The sequence below is a fragment of the Gigantopelta aegis genome, chromosome 13 (assembly GCF_016097555.1).
Source record: "Gigantopelta aegis isolate Gae_Host chromosome 13, Gae_host_genome, whole genome shotgun sequence".
NCBI lineage: Eukaryota > Metazoa > Mollusca > Gastropoda > Neomphalida > Peltospiridae > Gigantopelta > Gigantopelta aegis.
Genome location: NC_054711.1, coordinates 2929759 through 2954557, shown reverse-complemented (window position 1 = coordinate 2954557; position 24799 = coordinate 2929759). Strand labels below are relative to the sequence as shown.

Genomic DNA, 24799 nt, shown 5'->3' with positions numbered 1-24799 from the left:
TTCGCTTTGATCTAAAATGTTGCTAAAAATTACTTTTATTTAAGTATACTGTATACTTTGTAGCTTTTTAAAATAACATTTTAGTTTTTATTTCTGAATGGGTATCACAACCCTATGTCTGTTCTAAATAGTTAAATATACATGAATATACAGCTTTAATGTATGTGTTAAATATTCAATTTTTTTCATTTTTTTTCTGAGGTTATTTTCATAACCTTCAGGAGAAAATATGTTTTCTGCATTCTGTTTGATTAGGATTCGGTTCAGCTCCGTATGCTGTGGCGACAGATACAAGATGCGGAAACCGGGGTCGAGATGCAGAGTCACCGCATTCGCCTGCGCACGTATCTCAGTTGCATTGTAGGTAAAGATCTGGTCACATGGCTGGTGGATCACGACAAGGTGGCAAAGAGGTAAGGGGAAAAGTTAAAGTTTGTTTTGTTTAACGACACCACTAGGGTACATTGATTAATTAATCATCGACTACTGGATATCAAACATATAGTCTTAGAGGAAACCCAACATTTTTCCATTAGCAATAGGAGATCTTTTATATGCACTTTCCTACAGGCAGGACATCACATACCATAACCTTTGATATGTGATTCACGAGGAACAGTTTGGGACTGTGAAAACATGATGGGCAAACTGAGGGAATGAAGGGGATTTTGAATGTATTGTGCACAGAACTAGCTAGAATAAAAAAAGAGAAAAGGAATGTTTGTTTAATGACGCCTCAACACATTTTAAAGACACTATCCTAAGTTTACTACCATTGTAATATGTTTACGAGTAACAGATATGTGTTGATGACTAATTACATATTAAAGATAGTTTCCTGTTTAGAATATCATCCATGCATCCATCCATCCACCCACCCTTCCATCCACCCATCCATTCATCCACCCATCCATTCATCCATCCATACATCCATACATACACCAACCCACCTAACTAACCATCCATCCATTCATCCATCCATCCATCCATCCCTTCACCCATCCATCCATCCATCCATCCACTCACCCTTCCATCAACCCATCCTTCCATCCATCCATCCATCCATCCATTCATCTATTCATCCATCCATACACCTACCCACCCACCTAACTAACCATCCCTCCCTCCCTCCTTCCCTCCACCCATCCATCCATCCTTCCATCCATCCATCCATCCATCCATCCATCCATCCACCCACCCCCATCCATCCATCCATCCATCCATCCATCCATCCATCCATCCATCCAACCAACCACCCACCAATCTATGTACATTTCCAACTGATATACATCGACTGGAGAGAAAGTAGACTGAATTCTGTGTTTGTGTTCCCCAGAGATCAAGCTGTTGGAATTGGGCAGGCTCTGTTGTTTGCCAACTACCTGGAACCAATCACAAACCAGAGGATCTTCCGAGACGATTTCTCTCTTTACAAACCAGGAGAGGTGTGTTCATTAAATTAAATCATTATTTATTTGTTTGTGTTTTACCATCGTGTGATCCAGTGATCTTAGCATTTTTAACTGTCGTAGACAATAAATTTATGGAGTTCAGCATTTTAGTTGCATGCTTATACAATTTTTAAAGGAGTATTAAAGGAGTAATGAATTTTTCTGATTTAAAAAAATAAAATCCTATATACTATTTATCTGATGCAAACATACACACACACATTCAAAACTCAACACACTCACTCATTCAAAACTCAACACTCATTCATTCAAAACTCAACGCTCTCACTCGCTCATTCAAAACTCAACGCTCTCACTCATTCAAACTCAACACTCACCCGCTCACTCACTCAGTCACTCAATCACTCACTCATTCACTCACTCACCCACTCACTCAATCTTTTACATCACACTCCCAGTGCAGTTTTTCCCATTTATTAAAAAACCCTATTATTTCATTGTTTAATAAACCGTAAGGACTGTCAACTTCCTTTTGTTTTTATATTTAAGTGTCCTTTTTCATATAATAGAAAAACATTTGAGATTTATGTGTTCATTTATTAAATTTATTCAATAGCAAAAATATAAATTCTTTTTACAGCAAGCGATTTCGTATGTTGAGTCGCAGTCTGACACTGAAAACGAGGCCACGACTGCCGAAGAGACGAGTAGTACAGAACCGCAGTGGGTTCGCGAGATTCAGTCTATCGACAGAGACGAATGTGAGTACCAGTCTACTTTCTTAAGTGGCATCATCACATTTTAATAATTTCAGATCATTTCTTTTGGAATTCAACTTCTAAGTCATAATAATTAAAATATTTTTTCATGAAATAACCTCACCTCTGACTTATGGCATTTACCACCCTTTAACGTTATACCCCCAAAAAGTTTAATTTAGTCAAAAAACGTTTGTTTTGTTTAACGACACCACTAGAGCACATTGATTTATTAATCATCAGCAAGTGGATGTCAAACATACATGTATGGTAATTTTGACACAGTCATAGTGAGGAAACCCGCTACATTTTTTTCATTAGTAGCAAGGGATCTTTTATATGCACCATCCCACAAACAGGATAGCACATACCACAGCCTTTGATATACCAGTCGTGATGCACTGGCTGAAATGAGAAATAGCCCAGTGGGCCCACCGACAGGGATCGAGCCCAAACCGATCATGCATCAAGCGAATGCTTTATCACTGGTCTACATCTGGCCCCTAATTTAGTGTGTGCTATCCTGTTGTAATAAATCAATATGCTATAGTAGTGTTGTTAAACAAAGCAAACTTTCTTTTTTTAAACTGTAAATGTGCCCATATCTACTGATGGTTTAGGCGTATTCAACATGGCACATGTTTTGGTGTGCTATAGTGGTGTTGTTAAAACAAATTTTAACTTTAACTTTTATAACTAACATATATTTTCAAATGTTATAATTTTATGTTTGACACCAAGACGTTTATGTTAAAGCTGTTTTGCTTTTTCTTTTGTTTTACCCGATTAAAATACTGTGTTTCAGTTGACATTTCGTTTGAGCGTCAGTCGACCGCGACCGACTCTGACCACCAGAAGAGTCAGTCGTCCGAGACGAGCACGCAGACAAGTTTCTACCTGGGAGAGAAGACCGAATGTGGCAGCGTGCCTAATGAAGTCTTAAAGTGTAAATCACAGCATTCATTTTTGTTTGGCTGAACCTCTCCTACCTAACCGGCCCAACCTCTCCTACCTAACCACCCCAACCTCTTCTACCTAACCGGCCCAACCTCTCCTACCTAACCACCCCAACCTCTCCTACCCAACCGGCCCAACCTCTCCTACCTAACCACCCCAACCTCTCCTACCCAACCGGCCCAACCTCTCCTACCCAACCTACCCAACCGGCCCAACCTCTCCTACCCAACCACCCCAACCTCTCCTACCTAACCACCCCAACCTCTCCTACCTAACCGGCCCAACCTCTCCGACCTAACCGGCCCAACCTCTCCTACCTAACAGGCCCAACCTCTCCTACCTAACCGGCCCAACCTCTCCCCCCTAACCGGCCCAACCTCTCCTACCTAACCACCCCAACCTCTCCTACCTAACCACCCCAACCTCTCCTACCTAACCGGCCCAACCTCTCCCCCCTAACCGGCCCAACCTCTCCCCCCTAACCGGCCCAACCTCTCCCCCCTAACCGGCCCAACCTCTCCTACCTAACCACCCCAACCTCTCCTACCTAACCACCCTAACCTCCTACCTAACCGGCCCAACCTCTCCTACCCAACCGGCCCATCCTCTCCTACCCAACCTCTCCTACCTAACCACCCCAACCTCTCCTACCTAACCGGCCCAACCTCTCCTCCCTAACCACCCCAACCTCTCCTACCTAACCACCCCAACCTAACCACCCCAACCTCCTACCTAACCGGCCCAACCTCTCCTACCCAACCGGCCCAACCTCTCCTACCTAACCGGCCCAACCTCTCCTACCTAACCGGCCCAACCTCTCCTCCCTAACCGGCCCAACCTCTCCTCCCTAACCGGCCCAACCTCTCCTACCTAACCGGCCCAACCTCTCCTACCTAACCACGCCAACCTCTCCTCCCTAACCGGCCCAACCTCTCCTACCTAACCGGCCCAACCTCTCCTACCTAACCAGCCCAACCTCTCCTACCTAACCACCCCAACCTCTCCTCCCTAACCACCCCAACCTCTCCTACCTAACCGGCCCAACCTCACAAGGGCTAAATTATTCCAAAAATAGTAATGTTAATTTTTAATTTAAGAAGCCCGATCATAATTTGCGACTAATAAATTAGTAATTAAATGTTTTATTTGTTATTATTTTCTTTTTGGAATTGCGCTTTAAAATTTTACCCCCCCCCCCCCCCCCCCCCCCCCACCCCCCCATAATTATTTTAGGCCGTAATATTCAAAATTGACCTGGTAATAATTTCTGTCCCGAGTCATGCCCCTGGCTATCCAGAGACAGGACCCGGGATAGACATGCTCGAAACCTTAGTGGTATATGAGCATGTTAAAATTATCCACTTTGCATTTATATTCTGTATTCAGAATAAGTGGTATGAAGAATAGTAGGTAAATGATACAGGCTATTGTCTTAATTCTGTGAAGCAGGTGGAAAGTAGCACAATGGTAAAACACACACTTGATGTGCGGTCAGTCCAGGATCGATTCCTGTCGGTGGGCCCATTGGGCTATTTCTTATCCCAGCCAGTGCACCATGACTGGTGTATTTAAAAAACAGTGGTATGTGCTATCTTGTCTGTCAGATGGTGCTTATAGAAGATACCTTGCTACTAACGGAAAAATGTAGCAGGTTTTCTCTCTAAGATTACGATAAAATTACTAAATATTTGGCATCCAGTAGTCGATGGTTAATTCATCAATGTGCTCTAGTGGTGTCATTAAACAAAACAAACTTTAATGTTTTGGTGTGCATATTTGAGGGATCTATTTATTGCATTGCTGCTGTACAAAATACATACTTGCACTTGGTATTTTAATTCATAGTTCATACTTTTGGTTAACAAGTGTAGCTTATCACCTGTTAACATTATTCAGGCCCACAGCGGGATGTAGCCCAGTGGTAAAGCGTTCGCTAGATGCGCGGTCGATCTAGGATCGATCCCCGTTGGTGGACCCATTGGGCTATTTCTCGTTCCAGCCAGTGCTAAACTACTGGTGTAACAAAAGCTGTAGTATGTATGATCCTGTCTGTGGGATGGTGCATATAAAAGATCCCTTGCAGCTAACTGAAAAGAGTAGCCCATGAAGTGGCGACAGCAGGTTTCCTCTCTCAATATCTGTGTGGTCCTCAACCATATGTCTGACGCCATATAACCGTAAATAAAATGTGTTGAGTGCGTCGTTAAATAAAACATTTCCTTCCTTATTCAGGCCCTTAGGAACCACATTGGAGTGGGGGCGGTGGGGGGTGTCACAGTCTCTAGTGCAATGGGCACAAGCCAGCTTTTTATCTTTATATAGAGTAGGTAGGGAAAAACCCATTACACTTTTGTCCATAAGTAGAGGGCCACAGCTCCCCCCCCCCCCCCCCCCCCCCCCCCCCCCCCCCCCCCAGTTCCTAAGTTACTGTTACTGACCTTTGACATATGTGCTGAGGTGTCGGTAGTGAAAACATTCCTTTCCTTTTCTGTTTCCAGTGACCGCAGCCCCCAGAGATGGTGGGGAGGAACCGCTACCAAGACAGGACTTCTCAACCACCGGGCTCACTGATGATTTCATTAAAGGTATTGGATTTTATAAACATTGGTTCGTTCATTCATTCATTTCATTCAGGAGCAGGACGTAGCCCAGTGGTAAAGCACTCTCTTGATGCGTGGTTGGTGTGGGATCGATCCCATCAGTGGGCCCATTGGGCTGTTTCTCGTTCCAGCCATTGCACCATGACTGGCGTATCAAAGGTCGTGGTATGTTCTACCCTGTCTGTGGGATGGTGCGTATAAAAGATCCCTTGCTGCTAATCAGAAAGAGTAGCCCATGAAGCAAAGGTTCAAGCATGCTGTCCTGGGCACACACCTCAAATATCTGGCCTGTCTGTCTAGGATTGATCCCAGTTGGTGGGCCTATATGCCTGTTTCTCATTCACAAAGGCTGTGGTATGTGCTATCCTGTCTGTGGAAAGTATATAAAAGATCCCTTGCTACTAATGGAAAAATGTTTGCTAGTTGCTTCTCTACGACTATATATGAAAATTAAAAAAAATTTGACATCAAATAGCTAGTTAATCAAAGTGCTCTAGTAGTGTCTTTAAACAAAACACACTTTAAGTTTATAAAAGATCCCTTGCTTCTTATGGAAAATATAGCTGGTTTCCTCTCTTTAAACAAAAATAACCTTTAATGTTTATACGTGTTGACTTGCAGATGCTTTGTTTGTGGGCCAATCGCCTCACGCCCCCGATTCCATCTGTTTCCCTCACGCCTGGCGCAACATAGAGCAACTCCGTGAGGAGAACGGGGAGAAATTGGCTTACTCAAGACTGAGGTAAAACATAGAACTGTGTTAATACAGACTTGTTTCATACAGATAGTGAACCTGTGCCCCGTTTTACTGAGGTAAAACATGGAACTGTTAAAATACAGACTTATTTCACACAGACCTATTTCACACCGATAGTTAACCTGTGCCCTGTTTTACTGAGGTAAAACATGGAACTGTGTTAATACAGACTTATTTCACACAGATAGTTAACCTGTGCCCTGTTTTACTGAGGTAAAACATGGAACTGTGTTAATACAGACTTATTTCACACAGATAGTTCACCTGTGCCCTGTTTTACTGAGGTAAAACTTGGAACTGTGTTAATACAGACTTATTTCACACCGATAGTTAACCTGTGCCCCATTTTACTGAGGTAAAACATGGAACTGTGTTAATACAGACCTATTTCACACCGATAGTTAAGCTGTGCCCTGTTTTACTGAGGTAAAACTTGGAACTGTGTTAATATAGACTTATTTCACACCGGTAGTTAACCTGTGCCCCATTTTACTGAGGTAAAACATGGAACTGTTAAAATACAGACTTATTTCACACAGACCTATTTCACACCGATAGTTAACCTGTGCCCTGTTTTACTGAGGTAAAACATGGAACTGTGTTAATACAGACTTATTTCACACAGATAGTTAACCTGTGCCCTGTTTTACTGAGGTAAAACATGGAACTGTGTTAATATAGACTTATTTCACACAGATAGTTAACCTGTGCCCTGTTTTACTGAGGTAAAACTTGGAACTGTGTTAATACAGACTTATTTCACACCGATAGTTAACCTGTGCCCCATTTTACTGAGGTAAAACATGGAACTGTGTTAATACAGACCTATTTCACACTGATAGTTAAGCTGTGCCCTGTTTTACTGAGGTAAAACTTGGAACTGTGTTAATATAGACTTATTTCACACCGGTAGTTAACCTGTGCCCCATTTTACTGAGGTAAAACATGGAACTGTGTTAATACAGACCTATTTCACACCGATAGTTAATCTGTGCCCGGTTTTACTGAGGTAAAACTTGGAACCATGCTAAAACACAATCCTTTCACACCGAGGGCAGGACTTAGCCCAGTGGTAAAGCGCTTGCTTGATGCACTGCTGGTCTGGGATCGATCTCCATCTGTGAAGCAGGTGGAACGTACCCCAGTGGTAAAGTGCTTGCTTGATGCACTGCTGGTCTGGGATTGATCTCCATCTGTGAAGCAGGTGGAACGTAGCCCAGTGGTAAAGCACTTGCTTGATGCACTGTTGGTCTGGGATCGATCTCCATCTGTGAAGCAGGTGGAACGTACCCCAGTGGTAAAGTGCTTGCTTGATGCACTGCTGGTCTGGGATTGATCTCCATCTGTGAAGCAGGTGGAACGTAGACCAGTGGTAAAGTACTTGCTTGATGCACTGTTGGTCTGGGATCGATCTCCATCTGTGAAGCAGGTGGAACGTACCCCAGTGGTAAAGCACTTGCTTGATGCACTGTTGGTCTGGGATCGATCTCCATCTCTGAAGCAGGTGGAACGTAGCCCAGTGGTAAAGCGCTTGCTTGATGCACTGTTGGTCTGGGATCGATCTCCATCTGTGAAGCAGGTGGAACGTACCCCAGTGGTAAAGCACTTGCTTGATGCACTGTTGGTCTGGGATCGATCTCCATCTCTGAAGCAGGTGGAACGTAGCCCAGTGGTAAAGCGCTTGCTTGATGCACTGCTGGTCTGGGATCGATCTCCATCTGTGAAGCAGGTGGAACGTACCCCAGTGGTAAAGCGCTGGCTTGATGCACTGTTGGTCTGGGATCGATCTCCATCTGTGAAGCAGGTGGAACGTAGACCAGTGGTAAAGCACTTGCTTGATGCACTGTTGGTCTGGGATCGATCTCCATCTGTGAAGCAGGTGGAACGTACCCCAGTGGTAAAGCACTTGCTTGATGCACTGTTGGTCTGGGATCGATCTCCATCTCTGAAGCAGGTGGAACGTAGCCCAGTGGTAAAGCGCTTGCTTGATGCACTGCTAGTCTGGGATCGATCTCCATCTGTGAAGCAGGTGGAACGTACCCCAGTGGTAAAGCGCTTGCTTGATGCACTGTTGGTCTGGGATCGATCTCCATCTTTGAAGCAGGTGGAACGTAGACCAGTGGTAAAGCGCTTTCTTGATGCACTGTTGGTCTGGGATCGATCTCCATCTGTGAAGCAGGTGGAACGTAGCCCAGTGGTAAAGCGCTTGCTTGATGCACTGCTGGTCTGGGATCGATCTCCATCTGTGAAGCAGGTGGAACGTAGCCCAGTGGTAAAGTACTTGCTTGATGCACTGTTGGTCTGGGATCGATCTCCATCTGTGAAGCAGGTGGAACGTACCCCAGTGGTAAAGCACTTGCTTGATGCACTGTTGGTCTGGGATCGATCTCCATCTGTGAAGCAGGTGGAACGTACCCCAGTGGTAAAGCGCTTGCTTAATGCACTGTTGGTCTGGGATCTATCTCCATCTCTGAAGCAGGTGGAACGTAGCCCAGTGGTAAAGCGCTTGCTTGATGCACTGTTGGTCTGGGATCGATCTCCATCTGTGAAGCAGGTGGAACGTAGACCAGTGGTAAAGGGCTTGCTTGATGCACTGTTGGTCTGGGATCGATCTCCATCTGTGAAGCAGGTGGAACGTAGCCCAGTGGTAAAGCGCTGGCTTGATGCACTGTTGGTCTGGGATCGATCTCCATCTGTGAAGCAGGTGGAACGTAGACCAGTGGTAAAGCGCTGGCTTGATGCACTGTTGGTCTGGGATCGATCTCCATCTGTGAAGCAGGTGGAACGTAGACCAGTGGTAAAGCGCTGGCTTGATGCACTGTTGGTCTGGGATCGATCTCCATCTGTGAAGCAGGTGGAACGTAGCCCAGTGGTAAAGCGCTTGCTTGATGCACTGTTGGTCTGGGATCGATCTCCATCTCTGAAGCAGGTGGAACGTAGCCCAGTGGTAAAGGGCTTGCTTGATGCACTGTTGGTCTGGGATCGATCTCCATCTGTGAAGCAGGTGGAACGTAGACCAGTGGTAAAGCGCTGGCTTGATGCACTGTTGGTCTGGGATCGATCTCCATCTGTGAAGCAGGTGGAACGTAGCCCAGTGGTAAAGTACTTGCTTGATGCACTGTTGGTCTGGGATCGATCTCCATCTGTGAAGCAGGTGGAACGTAGCCCAGTGGTAAAGCACTTGCTTGATGCACTGTTGGTCTGGGATCGATCTCCATCTGTGAAGCAGGTGGAACGTAGCCCAGTGGTAAAGCGCTTGCTTGATGCACTGTTGGTCTGGGATCGATCTCCATCTGTGAAGCAGGTGGAACGTAGCCCAGTGGTAAAGCGCTGGCTTGATGCACTGTTGGTCTGGGATCGATCTCCATCTGTGAAGCAGGTGGAACGTACCCCAGTGGTAAAGCGCTGGCTTGATGCACTGTTGGTCTGGGATCGATCTCCATCTGTGAAGCAGGTGGAACGTAGCCCAGTGGTAAAGCGCTTGCTTAATGCACTGCTGGTCTGGGATCGATCTCCATCTGTGAAGCAGGTGGAACGTAGCCCAGTGGTAAAGTACTTGCTTGATGCACTGCTGGTCTGGGATCGATCTCCATCTGTGAAGCATTCGATCTCCATCTGTGAAGCAGGTGGAACGTAGCCCAGTGGTAAAGTGCTTGCTTGATGCACTGTTGGTCTGGGATCGATCTCCATCTGTGAAGCAGGTGGAACGTAGCCCAGTGGTAAAGCGCTGGCTTGATGCACTGCTGGTCTGGGATCGATCTCCATCTGTGAAGCAGGTGGAACGTACCCCAGTGGTAAAGCGCTTGCTTGATGCACTGTTGGTCTGGGATCGATCTCCATCTGTGAATCTGTGAAGTAGGTGGAACGTAGCCCAGTGGTAAAGTGCTTGCTTGATGCACTGTTGGTCTGGGATCGATCTCCATCTGTGAAGCAGGTGGAACGTAGCCCAGTGGTAAAGTACTTGCTTGATGCACTGCTGGTCTGGGATCGATCTCCATCTGTGAAGCATTCGATCTCCATCTGTGAAGCAGGTGGAACGTAGCCCAGTGGTAAAGTGCTTGCTTGATGCACTGTTGGTCTGGGATCGATCTCCATCTGTGAAGCAGGTGGAACGTAGCCCAGTGGTAAAGCGCTGGCTTGATGCACTGCTGGTCTGGGATCGATCTCCATCTGTGAAGCAGGTGGAACGTACCCCAGTGGTAAAGCGCTTGCTTGATGCACTGTTGGTCTGGGATCGATCTCCATCTGTGAATCTGTGAAGTAGGTGGAACGTAGCCCAGTGGTAAAGTGCTTGCTTGATGCACTGTTGGTCTGGGGTCGATCTCCATCTGTGAAGCAGGTGGAACGTAGCCCAGTGGTAAAGTGCTTGCTTGATGCACTGCTGGTCTGGGATCGATCTCCATCTTGTGAAGCAGGTGGAACATACCCCAGTGGTAAAGTGCTTGCTTGATGCACTGTTGGTCTGGGATCGATCTCCATCTGTGAATCTGTGAAGTAGGTGGAAAGTAGTCCAGTGGTAAAGTGCTTGCTTGATGCACTGTTGGTCTGGGATCGATCTCCATCTGTGAAGCAGGTGGAACGTAGCCCAGTGGTAAAGTGCTTGCTTGATGCACTGTTGGTCTGGGATCGATCTCCATCTGTGAAGCAGGTGGAACGTAGCCCAGTGGTAAAGCGCTGGCTTGATGCACTGCTGGTCTGGGATCGATCTCCATCTGTGAAGCAGGTGGAACGTACCCCAGTGGTAAAGCGCTTGCTTGATGCACTGTTGGTCTGGGATCGATCTCCATCTGTGAATCTGTGAAGTAGGTGGAACGTAGCCCAGTGGTAAAGTGCTGGCTTGATGCACTGTTGGTCTGGGATCGATCTCCATCTGTGAAGCAGGTGGAACGTAGACCAGTGGTAAAGCGCTTGCTTGATGCACTGTTGATCTAGGATCGATCTCCATCTGTGAAGCAGGTGGAACGTAGACCAGTGGTAAAGCGCTTGCTTGATGCACTGTTGGTCTGGGATCGATCTCCATCTGAGAAGCAGGTGGAACGTAGCCCAGTGGTAAAGTACTTGCCTAATGTGCAGTCGGTTTAGGATCGATCCCCTTCGGTGTGCCTATTGGGCTATTTCTCGTTCCAGCCATGGCACCACGACTGCCGTGTTAAAAGGTGTGGTATGTGCTCTGCTGTCTGTGAGATGGTGCATATAATAGATCCCTTGCTACTAATGGAAAAATTTAGAGAGTTTTCTCTCTAAGACTAAATGTCAAAATTGCCAAATGTTTGAAAACCATTAGCCAATGATTAATAAATCGATGTGCTTTAGTGGTGGTGTTAAACAAACAAACCTTTTTAACTATTCTGGCTAGGGATTTTCGAAGGTATCTTACTGCTTCGAAATCATAAAACCACTATAGCACATGCCATAGTGATGACATAGATAACAGTTTTACTATTTCGTGGCGCTAAGAACGTGATAGCTTATGATGGTTTTACTATTTCGTAGCGCTAAGAACGTCATAGCTTATGATGGTTTTACTGTTTCGTGGCGCTAAGAACGTGATAGCTTATGATGGTTTTACTGTTTCGTGGCGCTAAGAACGTCATAGCTTATGATGGTTTTACTGTTTCGTGGCGCTAAGAACGTCATAGCTTATGATGGTTTTACTGTTTCGTGGCGCTAAGAACGTGATAGCTTATGATGGTTTTACTGTTTCGTGGCGCTAAGAACGTCATAGCTTATGATGGTTTTACTATTTTGTAGCGCTAAAAACATGATAGCTTATGATGGTTTTACTGTTTCTTGGCGATAAGAACGTCATAGCTTATGATGGGTTTACTATTTTGTAGCGCTAAGAACGTCATAGCTTATGATGGTTTTACTGTTTCGTGGCGCTAAGAACGTCATAGCTTATGATGGTTTTACTATTTGGTGGCACTAAGAACATCATAGCTTATGATGGTTTTACTATTTCGTAGCGCTAAGAATGTCGTAGCTTATGATGGTTTTACTATTTCTTAGCGCTAAGAACGTCGTAGCGTATGATGGTTTTACTATTTTGTGGCGCTAAGAACGTCATAGCTTATGATGGTTTTACTATTTTGTAGCGCTAAGAACGTCATAGCTTATGATGGTTTTACTGTTTCGTGGCGCTAAGAACGTGATAGCTTATGATGGTTTTACTGTTTCGTGGCGCTAAGAACGTCATAGCTTATGATGGTTTTACTATTTTGTAGCGCTAAGAACGTGATAGCTTATGATGGTTTTACTGTTTCTTGGCGATAAGAACGTCATAGCTTATGATGGGTTTACTATTTTGTAGCACTAAGAACGTCATAGCTTATGATGGTTTTACTGTTTCGTGGCGCTAAGAACGTCATAGCTTATGATGGTTTTACTATTTGGTGGCACTAAGAACATCATAGCTTATGATGGTTTTACTATTTCGTAGCGCTAAGAATGTCGTAGCTTATGATGGTTTTACTATTTCTTAGCGCTAAGAACGTCGTAGCGTATGATGGTTTTACTATTTCGTGGCGCTAAGAACGTCATAGCTTATGATGGTTTTACTATTTTGTAGCGCTAAGAACGTCATAGCTTATGATGGTTTTACTGTTTCGTGGCGCTAAGAACGTCATAGCTTATGATGGTTTTACTATTTGGTGGCACTAAGAACATCATAGCTTATGATGGTTTTACTATTTTGTGGCGCTAAGAACGTCATAGCTTATGATGGTTTTACTATTTCGTGGCGCTAAGAACGTCATAGCGTATGATGGTTTTACTCTTTCATGGCGCTAAGAACGTCATAGCTTATGATGGTTTTACTATTTCGTGGCGCTAAGAACGTCATAGCTTATGATGGTTTTACTATTTTGTGGCGCTAAGAACGTCATAGCTTATGATGGTTTTACTCTTTCATGGCGCTAAGAACGTCATAGCTTATGATGGTTTTACTGTTTCGTGGCGCTAAGAACGTCATAGCTTATGATGGGTTTTACTATTTACGTGGCGCTAAGAACATCATAGCTTATGATGGTTTTACTGCTTTCTTATGATGGTTTTACTCTTTCATGGCGCTAAGAACGTCATAGCTTATGATGGTTTTACTACTAAGAACGTTCGTGGCGCTAAGAACGTCATAGCTTATGATGGTTTTACTATTTCGTGGCGCTAAGAACGTCATAGCTTATGATGGTTTTACTCTAAGAACGTTCGTGGCGTGGCACTAAGAACGTCATAGCTTATGATGGTTTTACTATTTCGTGGCGCTAAGAACGTCATAGCTTATGATGGTTTTACTATTTCGTGGCGCTAAGAACGTCATAGCTTATGATGGTTTTACTATTTCGTGGCGCTAAGAACGTCATAGCTTATGATGGTTTTACTCTTTCATGGCGCTAAGAACATCATAGCTTATGATGGTTTTACTATTTCGTGGCGCTAAGAACGTCATAGCTTATGATGGTTTTACTATTTCGTGGCGCTAAGAACGTCATAGCTTATGATGGTTTTACTCTTTCATGGCGCTAAGAACATCATAGCTTATGATGGTTTTACTATTTCATAGTGCTAAGATAGCAGGGCTCGACCTTAGCGGTAGCCCGGTGTGTTTTGGCTACCGATTTCTCACTCGGTCTACCAGTTGTCTAACCCTGGTAGTCCGCCGGGCTACCAAATGTTTTGGCATATCCAGTCACTCAGCAATCAACAAGACGTTTAATTCATCAGTGTCTGAAATTCCACCTTTCATGTGTACACTCTCTGCTGCCAGGAGTCGCTGTAACTGTTAATTGCTCCTCTAGTGTAACCCACAGGTGGTGGTTGCGCAATGCGATTTAGTGAAATAAAGGAGTATATTTGCCAGTACAGACCAAAACAAATAATTTGATGTAATCCAGTGGCCAGATATACCTGGTTCGTACGGGTCATGGAATTTTCATTTGGGTCATGGGTTAACTATTCGTAGTCATTTATGACAGTCAACAACACGGCCCGTTGTTTTTACGCCTACTTATAACAAATGCTTTATATGATCAAGACTATTCGCTGCCAGCTGAAGTCTAACTAAATGATAATTCAATAGTGATTTATTTCCTTCTAGGCTACCTATGTAAATTGTCAAATTATTGTTTACGAAATTAATATATATTACTATGTTAAATAAATGTATAAATTGACGAATATTTTCACTGTTAAAAATATTAATCTTTCTTACAAATTAATTTGAATGAAATCTCGCTTATCGTTTGCTATGGCTTTGCCCAATAACCTCGCTCAAAATGACATCTGACCTTGTCACGTGATAAAACAAACACACATGGCAATCCCCTGTCTGGGATAATTGGCTTTCGGCATTTACAAGTTTATTGTCATCAATAAAAACCGCTATTGTTTTGGAATAAAGGCAAGTTTTGTTAAGATTCTTCAAAATTACACCTATGAACATAGTTGCAGCCATTTTAAGTATTAAAATATGCAATATCGATCTGAAGATTGTACGATTAGCAGACAGTTCTACTCGTGAAAACCGTATGCAATGTTTCAATAATATTTTGTAAGCCTTCATTATGAGATTAGGCCTAAAAACAGTAAATAATAATAATAATAATAATAATAATAAATACTATTGTGTATTTCTGGAATCGTACCAAACAAGTTAATGTAGGTAGAATAGGTTGGTTGTTTGTTGGTGGTGGTTAGATTTTTTTTCATACCGTATTTACTCTTTAAAAAAAAGTGTTTTGTTCATTTGCTCATGATTTACAAAACCACCCTAAAACGTTTAAATAAAAATAATTTTTCACTTTTTTCTCTTTTTCCTTTTCCTTTTAAAGTTATGGGGCTACCAATTGTTACTAAGGGCTACTAGATTTTATAACCTGGTAGTTACCTCTGAAAAAACTTAAGGTCAAGGCCTGGATAGCTTAGAAAATATGGGCTCTCGACTATGTAGCCAATGTGATCTTGTGGAGTCATTAAATATATGAAATAAACCAAACTCATTTTAATTTCACACAAGCCCACTTATGGGGATGCCCTGACAAAGCTACTGAAGATAGTGTCAAAATTTTCAAATAGCTAACATTCTCTATTGGAGCCATTAAATAAAATAAAATAAAATTAACATTAACTCTAAATCTATTTGTGTCTTTCTAAATTTCAGACAAGCCCACTCCGAGTTATGGGACGCCCTGACGAAACAACTACTGAGTCATAACGGTCTGTCGATGAGCTGGGAGTGCGTCATGTCATCCATTATAGCTCAGATCAGTCGCTTCGTTAAGCCCGATGTGCAGGGGGAGGGGGACGAGTTAGACATACGCAAGTACATCCACGTAAAGAAGGTGAGTCGTTTAGGACATACGCAAGTACATTCACGTAAAGAAGGTGAGTCGTTTAGGACATACACAAGTACATCCACATCAAGAAGGTGAGTCATTTAGGACATGCACAAGAACATCCACATAAAGAAGGTGAGTTGAGTCAGACATACGCAAGTACATCCACATAAAGAAGGTGAGTCATTTAGGACATACACAAGTACATCCACATAAAGAAGGTGAGTCGTTTAGGACATGCACAAGAACATCCACATAAAGAAGGTGAGTTGAGTCAGACATACGCAAGTACATCCACATAAAGAAGGTGAGTCATTTAGGACATACACAAGTACATCCACATAAAGAAGGTGAGTCGTTTAGGACATACACAAGTACATCCACGTAAAGAAGGTGAGTCATTTAGGACATACACAAGTACATCCACATAAAGAAGGTGAGTCGTTTAGGACATGCGCAAGAACATCCACATAAAGAAGGTGAGTCGTTTAGGACATGCACAAGTATATCCACATAAAGAAGGTGAGTGAGGTACACATTCCACATAAAGAAGGACATACACAAGTACATCCACATAAAGAAGGTGAGTACATCCACATAAAGAAGGTGAGTCATTTAGGAAATACACAAGTACATCCACATCAAGAAGGTGAGTCGTTTGGGACATGCGCAAGAACATCCACATAAAGAAGGTGAGTTGAGTCAGACATACGCAAGTACATCCACATCAAGAAGGTGAGTTGAGTCAGACATACACAAGTACATCCACATAAAGAAGGTGAGTTGTTTGGGACACACACAAGTACATCCACATAAAGAAGGTGAGTCATTCAGGACATACACAAGTACATCCACATAAAGAAGGTGAGTCGTTTGGGACATACACAAGTACATCCACACAAAGAAGGTGAGTTGTTTGGGACACACACAAGTACATCCACATAAAGAAGGTGAGTCATTTAGGACATACACAAGTACATCCACGTAAAGAAGGTGAGTCATTTAGGACATACACAAGTACATCCACGTAAAGAAGGTGAGTAATTCAGGACATACACAAGTACATCCATGTAAAGAAGGTGAGTCATTTAGGACATACACAAGTACATCCATGTAAAGAAGGTGAGTAATTCAGGACATACACAAGTACATCCATGTAAAGAAGGTGAGTCATTTAGGACATACACAAGTACATCCATGTAAAGAAGGTGAGTAATTCAGGACATACACAAGTACATCCATGTAAAGAAGGTGAGTCATTTAGGACATACACAAGTACATCCACATAAAGAAGGTGAGTCATTTAGGACATACACAAGTACATCCACGTAAAGAAGGTGAGTAATTCAGGACATACACAAGTACATCCACGTAAAGAAGGTGAGTAATTCAGGACATACACAAGTACATCCACATAAAGAAGGTGAGTCATTTAGGACATACACAAGTACATCCACGTAAAGAAGGTGAGTAATTCAGGACATACACAAGTACATCCACGTAAAGAAGGTGAGTCGTTTGGGACATACACAAGTACATCCACACAAAGAAGGTGAGTCATTTGGGACATACACAAGTATATCCACATAAAGAAGGTGAGTCGTTTGGGACATACACAAGTACATCCACATAAAGAAGGTGAGTTGTTTAGGACCAGCCATCCATCCGTCTGCCTGTCCATGCTTCTGTCCCTTCATTTCCTTCTTCATTAATTTTGTTCCACCATAGAAATATTTGTCCATCCATCCACCTAAATTATTCTATTCACCCAGACATCATCCATCCATCCATCCATCCATCCATCCATTCATCCATATTCTATTCACCCAGACATCATCCATACATCCATCCATCCATCCATTCATCATCCATCCATTCACCCATTCATTCACCCACCAGTCCATCCATCCATTCATTCATCATCCATTCACCCATTCATTCACCCACCAGTCCATCCATCCATACATCCATCCACTGATAACATATATTTGTATCCAGAGTATTTAATATCTTAAATAATACTGTGTTGTCTGAGATTTGTATAAACCTGGGGTTTTTTAAATTTTATTTTAACAACTATTTATCTGTATATAAAGCCCTGCTCTTATGAAATACATGATATATTTTTTAACTTGTAGATTCCCGGAGGTCAGAAGACAGACACAAGTATGCTGCATGGTGTTATGTTCACCAAGAACATAGCTCACAAGAAGATGCAGCAACAGATCTCAAACCCTCAGATTATGTTGCTCCGTGGCGCTATCGAGTACCAGAGAGTGGAAAACAAGTTCTCATCACTGGAGCCACAGATTCTCCAGGTCAGAGAACTTAGTATCTTAAAAAAAACAAGTTCTCATCACTGGAGCCACAGATTCTCCAGGTCAGAGAACTTAGTATCTTAAAAAACAAGTTCTCATCACTGGAGCCACAGATTCTCCAGGTCAGAGAACTTAGTATCTTAAAAAACAAGTTCTCATCACTGGAGCCACAGATTCTCCAGGTCAGAGAACTTAGTATCTTAAAAAACAAGTTCTCATCACTGGAGCCACAGATTCTCCAGGTCAGAGAACTTAGTATCTTAAAAAACAAGTTCTCATCACGAGCCACAGATTCTCCAGGTCAGAGAACTTAGTATCTTAAAAAAAACAAGTTCTCATCACGAGCCACAGATTCTCCAGGTCAGAGAACTTAGTATCTTAAAAAAAATAAGTTCTCATCACGAGCCACAGATTCTCCAGGTCAGAGAACTTAGTATCTTAAAAAACAAGTTCTCATCACTGGAGCCACAGATTCTCCAGGTCAGAGAACTTAGTATCTTAAAAAACAAGTTCTCATCACTGGAGCCACAGATTCTCCAGGTCAGAGAACTTAGTATCTTAAAAAAAACAAGTTCTCATCACTGGAGCCACAGATTCTCCATGTCAGAGAACTTAGTATCTTAAAAAACAAGTTCTCATCACTGGAGCCACAGATTCTCCAGGTCAGAGAACTTAGTATCTTAAAAAACAAGTTCTCATCACTGGAGCCACAGATTCTCCAGGTCAGAGAACTTAGTATCTTAAAAAAAACAAGTTCTCATCACTGGAGCCACAGATTCTCCAGGTCAGAGAACTTAGTATCTTAAAAAAACAAGTTCTCATCACTGGAGCCACAGATTCTCCAGGTCAGAGAACTTAGTATCTTAAAAAACAAGTTCTCATCACTGGAGCCACAGATTCTCCAGGTCAGAGAACTTAGTATCTTAAAAAACAAGTTCTCATCACTGGAGCCACAGATTCTCCAGGTCAGAGAACTTAGTATCTTAAAAAACAAGTTCTCATCACTGGAGCCACAGATTCGCCAAGTCAGAGAACTTAGTATCTTAAAAAAAACAAGTTCTCATCACTGGAGCCACAGATTCTCCAGGTCAGAGAACTTAGTATCTTAAAAAACAAGTTCTCATCACGAGCCACAGATTCTCCAGGTCAGAGAACTTAGTATCTTAAAAAACAAGTTCTCATCACTGGAGCCACAGATTCTCCAGGTCAGAGAACTTAGTATCTTAAAAAACAAGTTCTCATCACTGGAGCCACAGATTCTCCAGGTCAGAGAACTTAGTATCTTAAAAAACAAGTTCTCATCTCCAGGTTAGAGAACTTAGTATCTTAAAAAAAACAAGTTCTCATCACTGGAGCCACAGATTCTCCAGGTCAGAGAACTTAGTATCTTAAAAAACAAGTTCTCATCACGAGCCACAGATTCTCCAGGTCAGAGAACTTAGTATCTTAAAAAACAAGTTCTCATCACTGGAGCCACAGATTCTCCAGGTCAGAGAACTTAGTATCTTAAAAAACAAGTTCTCATCACGAGCCACAGATTCTCCAGGTCAGAGAACTTAGTATCTTAAAAAACAAGTTCTCATCACTGGAGCCACAGATTCTCCAGGTCAGAGAACTTAGTATCTTAAAAAACAAGTTCTCATCACTGGAGCCACAGATTCTCCAGGTCAGAGAACTTAGTATCTTAAAAAACAAGTTCTCATCACTGGAGCCACAGATTCTCCAGGTCAGAGAACTTAGTATCTTAAAAAACAAGTTCTCATCACTGGAGCCACAGATTCTCCAGGTCAGAGAACTTAGTATCTTAAAAAAACAAGTTCTCATCACGAGCCACAGATTCTCCAGGTCAGAGAACTTAGTATCTTAAAAAACAAGTTCTCATCACTGGAACCACAGATTCTCCAGGTCAGAGAACTTAGTATCTTAAAAAACAAGTTCTCATCACTGGAGCCACAGATTCTCCAGGTCAGAGAACTTAGTATCTTAAAAAAACTCGTTCTCATCACTGGAGCCACAGATTCTCCAGGTCAGAGAACTTAGTATCTTAAAAAACAAGTTCTCATCACTGGAGCCACAGATTCTCCAGGTCAGAGAACTTAGTATCTTAAAAAACAAGTTCTCATCACTGGAACCACAGATTCTCCAGGTCAGAGAACTTAGTATCTTAAAAAACAAGTTCTCATCACTGGAGCCACAGATTCTCCAGGTCAGAGAACTTAGTATCTTAAAAAACAAGTTCTCATCACTGGAGCCACAGATTCTCCAGGTCAGAGAACTTAGTATCTTAAAAAAAACAAGTTCTCATCACTGGAACCACAGATTCTCCAGGTCAGAGAACTTAGTATCTTAAAAAAAAACAAGTTCTCATCACGAGCCACAGATTCTCCAGGTCAGAGAACTTAGTATCTTAAAAAACAGGTTCTCATCACTGGAGCCACAGATTTTCCAGGTGGGAAAGAGACAGACAGAGACAGAATGATAGAGAGAGTGAGATATTGAGACAGAGAGAGGGGGAGTGAGAAAGAGACAGAGTGATAGAGAAAGTGAGACAGAGAGAGGAGCGAGGAAGAGAAAGAGACCAGAGTGATAGAGAGAGTGAGACGGAGAGAGGGAGCGAAGGAGAGAAAAAGACAGAGTGATAGAGAAAGTGAGACAGAGAGAGAGGGAGTGAAGGAGAGAAAGAGACAGTGATAGAGAGGGAGACACAGAAAGGGAGTGAAGGAGAGAAAGAGACAAACAGAGACAGAGTGATAGAGAGAGAGTGACAGAGCGAGAGTGACAAAGAGAAAAAGACAAACAGAGACAGAGTGATAGAGTGAGAAAGATAGTGAGACAGAGAGCGAGAGTGACAGAGAGAAAGAGACAGACAAAGTAATAGAGAGAGAAAGATAGTGAGACAGAGAGAGCGAGAGTGATGGAGAGAAAAAGACAGTGATAGAGAGAGAGTGAGAAAAATAGTAAGAGAGCAGGAGTGAGTGAGAGAAAGAGACAGACAGAGTGATAGAAATAGTGATAGAGAGAGAGAGAAAGACGGAGAGAGAGAGGGACTGGAACTACTGATGCTAGGGATCTTTTATGTACCTGTTGGTTCGACCTGAGTGTGTAGCTTATTAATGTTTCATTTTAAAATCTTGTCAATCTTCTTACAGGAGCGCGAGTTTCTGAGGAACAGTGTGTCGAAGATCACAGCATTCCGCCCCAGTATTGTGATCGTAGAGAAATCCGTGTCCAGATTGGCCCAGGAGTTTCTCCTAAGCCAGGGAGTCACACTGGTGTTCAATGTTAAACTGGTGAGTTCATTCATGAAGTCTTATTAATGTTAAATGTCAGCATTAACCTTTAGACTACTGGATTAATTTTTGACAAAAACCACGTTGAGTTTATAATTTTTACTAAAATAAATTCACTTATATGTTTTAAAAATTCATAAAATAAAGTATTATTTTCATGGGTTTTTCTAATTTTGATAATATTTTAGATTGGTTTATGTTGATTAAAATGAGGCAAAAAATTTAAAAAGTCACATTTACTTATGGGCATATGTGGCCAGCTGTCCAGTATATATCATTATATGTCCATAATTCCTCATAACAGTGGTTTTCTGACCAGAATTTAAAAAAAAAAAAACTACGATTCATATCCCAATATTTGGTAATTTTCGTTGTTGGTAAGATAATCAAATTTAGCTGTCACAATCGGCTATCGATCCCTGAAAATAACCGCGATGTGCTGCCATTGTTGTCAAGCGAGAATACATACAAAATTCCAAGGTATAATGCATTAAAATACAAAATCTAAAGAAACAGGAAGCTGACTTGTATTCCATTTCCTGTTAATAAATCGTTTCCGGTGAGTGTCGTGTGCAAAACAGCAGGAAATATGAATTGGGGAATGCACTGTATACAGTGTACAGTATGTCGACTGGCGTGACGTCGGGTGAGATATCTCAGCTGCAGTAGTCAGAAGGTTAAGCAAATTCATGACTTGTACTTATAAAACTTCAAACCGTAGTTTTCATGCTGGGGTGTCGTTAAACATTCATTCATTCATTCAAACCGTAGAGTCAGGTGACATGCATACAATTTGTATGGCATTGCCATGATATTAAAATCTCAGACTCATTACTCATTATTATTTAAGGCACAGGACCCAAGGCAGATGACATGGCAAAACTACAGATTATATGTGATAATTGCGACTTTGCTCTGCACACATTTACAGACTAATCAGTAATGGCTTTGTTGGAAAGTGTGTGATGGGCATTACAGGAAGCAAATGTAGCTTAATGGCAGTCTTCCCCAGAAATATTCTTCCAACCAAGATTTCACATCTCCACTAATAAAGCAATTAATACATTATTTTTGTTTAAATGAGAATTTCAGGGAAATTTGTAGGTGGTGATGCACTCTCCCAGCACCCACATTGGACCCAAATGCGAATTAAAGCTGAATGTGGTGAAGATATATTTCAATTATTAATTTGCCAATATGTTAATTAAAAAATGATTTGTAGATCAACCGTCATTCTAGTTGTGCAGTTAGTTAAACCTGAATTTGACTACAGATTTTAAAAAAACTTAGTTTCTTGTCTACTTAGCCTGACCTCATACAGTGGCATATCCCTACCCACCCCAGCTATGTTAGTAGACTGGTCCAAACATCCTAACAGCCAATGGGATGGCTTCAAAAATCTTCCAAGGATTCCTCTGCTTCCTGTTTTTGTTACCTGACTGAAGTTTCCTTCTTTCTCCTGAGCGCATTGAACGTTGGGGAAATATGCTATTGTATGAGGTCAGGCCAAGTATTCCTAGAAGAGAAAACGATCCAAATTTTCTCAACATTTTCTGATTAATTTGGTGGTCCAGCTTGAATCTTGATTAGTCTAGTGGTAAAGCATGTGTGTGTGTTTCTCTGTTTCAGTGAGTGATGGAGACACTAGAGCATAGTTCACCCAGGCCGACATCGTTCTCTCCATCGACAGTCTGGTCAGCTGCCCCACCCTGGATAACCTAGTGATAACACATGTATTTTTCTGTTTCAGCGAGTGATGGAGAGATTGGCGCGATTCACCCAGGCTGACATCGTTCCATCCATTGACAGTCTGGTCAGCCGCCCCACCCTGGGGTTCTGCCACACCTTCAAGTGTCAGTCGTACCTCCTACCCAGTGGTTAGTTGGTCTGTCTTCATTATGACAAATATTGATCTAAAACAGTCAACAGAACGTTTACTGTACCATCACAGGGCTACCTCGGGGTGATCAGAAAATTTCACAACCCCTGCAGTTACCCACAGCAATCGGCAATGCCGTGGAGATTGCCGTGGAGTTTTTATTTCTCCACAGCACTTTTTTTTTTTTCTATGGACTATATTAGAATTTTTTTTCCGCTGCTTGTTTTTTGCGGTGAACGTTTTCTTAATTGCAGGGGTTGTTTCACCAAAACAAGCTCTTTTCCAACAAGATATCAATTATTACTGAACTATTTTCACCAGATTAAACTAAAATTTGCCAATTGTTTCATGAGTGACAGAGCTAGCCCTGATTCCGTTTTGCTTTGTACACTATAAATATAACATATCTAACGATAATTGTCTCTTCATAGCCATATTTCAAAAATGGTACAATTTAAAAATATATTTCTTGAGATGCATTAGTATTCATCAAATGTCAGTTGTACTTCATACCTAGCGGTTAGTCGGTCTGCCTTCATAATAACAACTATAGCTACACAATAAATATAACATATCTAACGATAATTGTCTCTTCATAGCCATATTTCAAAAATGGTACAATTTAAAAATATATTTCTTGAGATGCATTAGTATTCATCAAATGTCAGTTGTACTTCATACCTAGCGGTTAGTCGGTCTGCCTTCATAATAACAACTATAGCTACACAATAAATATAACATATCTAACGATAATTGTCTCTTCATAGCCATATTTCAAAAATGGTACAATTTAAAAATATATTTCTTGAGATGCATTAGTATTCATCAAATGTCAGTTGTACTTCATACCTAGCAGTTAGTCGGTCTGCCTTCATAATAACAACTATAGCTACACAATAAATATAACATATCTAACCATAATTGTCTCTTCATAGCCATATTTCAAAAATGGTACAATTTAAAAATATATTTCTTGAGATGCATTAGTATTCATCAAATGTCAGTTGTACTTCATACCTAGCGGTTAGTCGGACTGCCTTCATAATAACAACTATAGCTACACAATAAATATAACATATCTAACCATAATTGTCTCTTCATAGCCATATTTCAAAAATGGTACAATTTAAAAATATATTTCGTGAGATGCATTAGTATTCATCAAATGTCAGTTGTACTTCATACCTAGCGGTTAGTCGGTCTGCCTTCATAATAACAACTATAGCTACACAATAAATATAACATATCTAACGATAATTGTCTCTTCATAGCCATATTTCAAAAATGGTACAATTTAAAAATATATTTCGTGAGATGCATTAGTATTCATCAAATGTCAGTTGTACTTCATACCTAGCGGTTAGTCGGTCTGCCTTCATAATAACAACTATAGCTACACAATAAATATAACATATCTAACGATAATTGTCTCTTCATAGCCATATTTCAAAAATGGTACAATTTAAAAATATATTTCGTGAGATGCATTAGTATTCATC

At 41.8% G+C, this 24799-nt stretch overlaps 1 protein-coding gene across 3 annotated transcripts in view; it reads left to right on the top strand.

The window, feature by feature from the left end:
- The window catches only part of LOC121387428 (1-phosphatidylinositol 3-phosphate 5-kinase-like), a 126458-nt gene that overhangs the window by 12243 nt on the left and 89416 nt on the right, over positions 1 to 24799 (top strand). For all 3 annotated transcript variants that reach the window (XR_005959818.1, XM_041518540.1, XM_041518539.1), the window contains exons 8-17: positions 256 to 413; positions 1337 to 1445; positions 2053 to 2173; positions 2976 to 3116; positions 5626 to 5712; positions 6349 to 6469; positions 15639 to 15819; positions 17952 to 18131; positions 21281 to 21421; positions 23172 to 23298. Coding sequence is in view for 2 of the 3 variants with exons in the window: in XM_041518540.1 (XP_041374474.1) it covers positions 256 to 413; positions 1337 to 1445; positions 2053 to 2173; positions 2976 to 3116; positions 5626 to 5712; positions 6349 to 6469; positions 15639 to 15819; positions 17952 to 18131; positions 21281 to 21421; positions 23172 to 23298 (1366 nt within the window). In the remaining variant the exon portion in view is untranslated. The remainder of the gene's footprint in view (positions 1 to 255; positions 414 to 1336; positions 1446 to 2052; positions 2174 to 2975; positions 3117 to 5625; positions 5713 to 6348; positions 6470 to 15638; positions 15820 to 17951; positions 18132 to 21280; positions 21422 to 23171; positions 23299 to 24799) is intronic.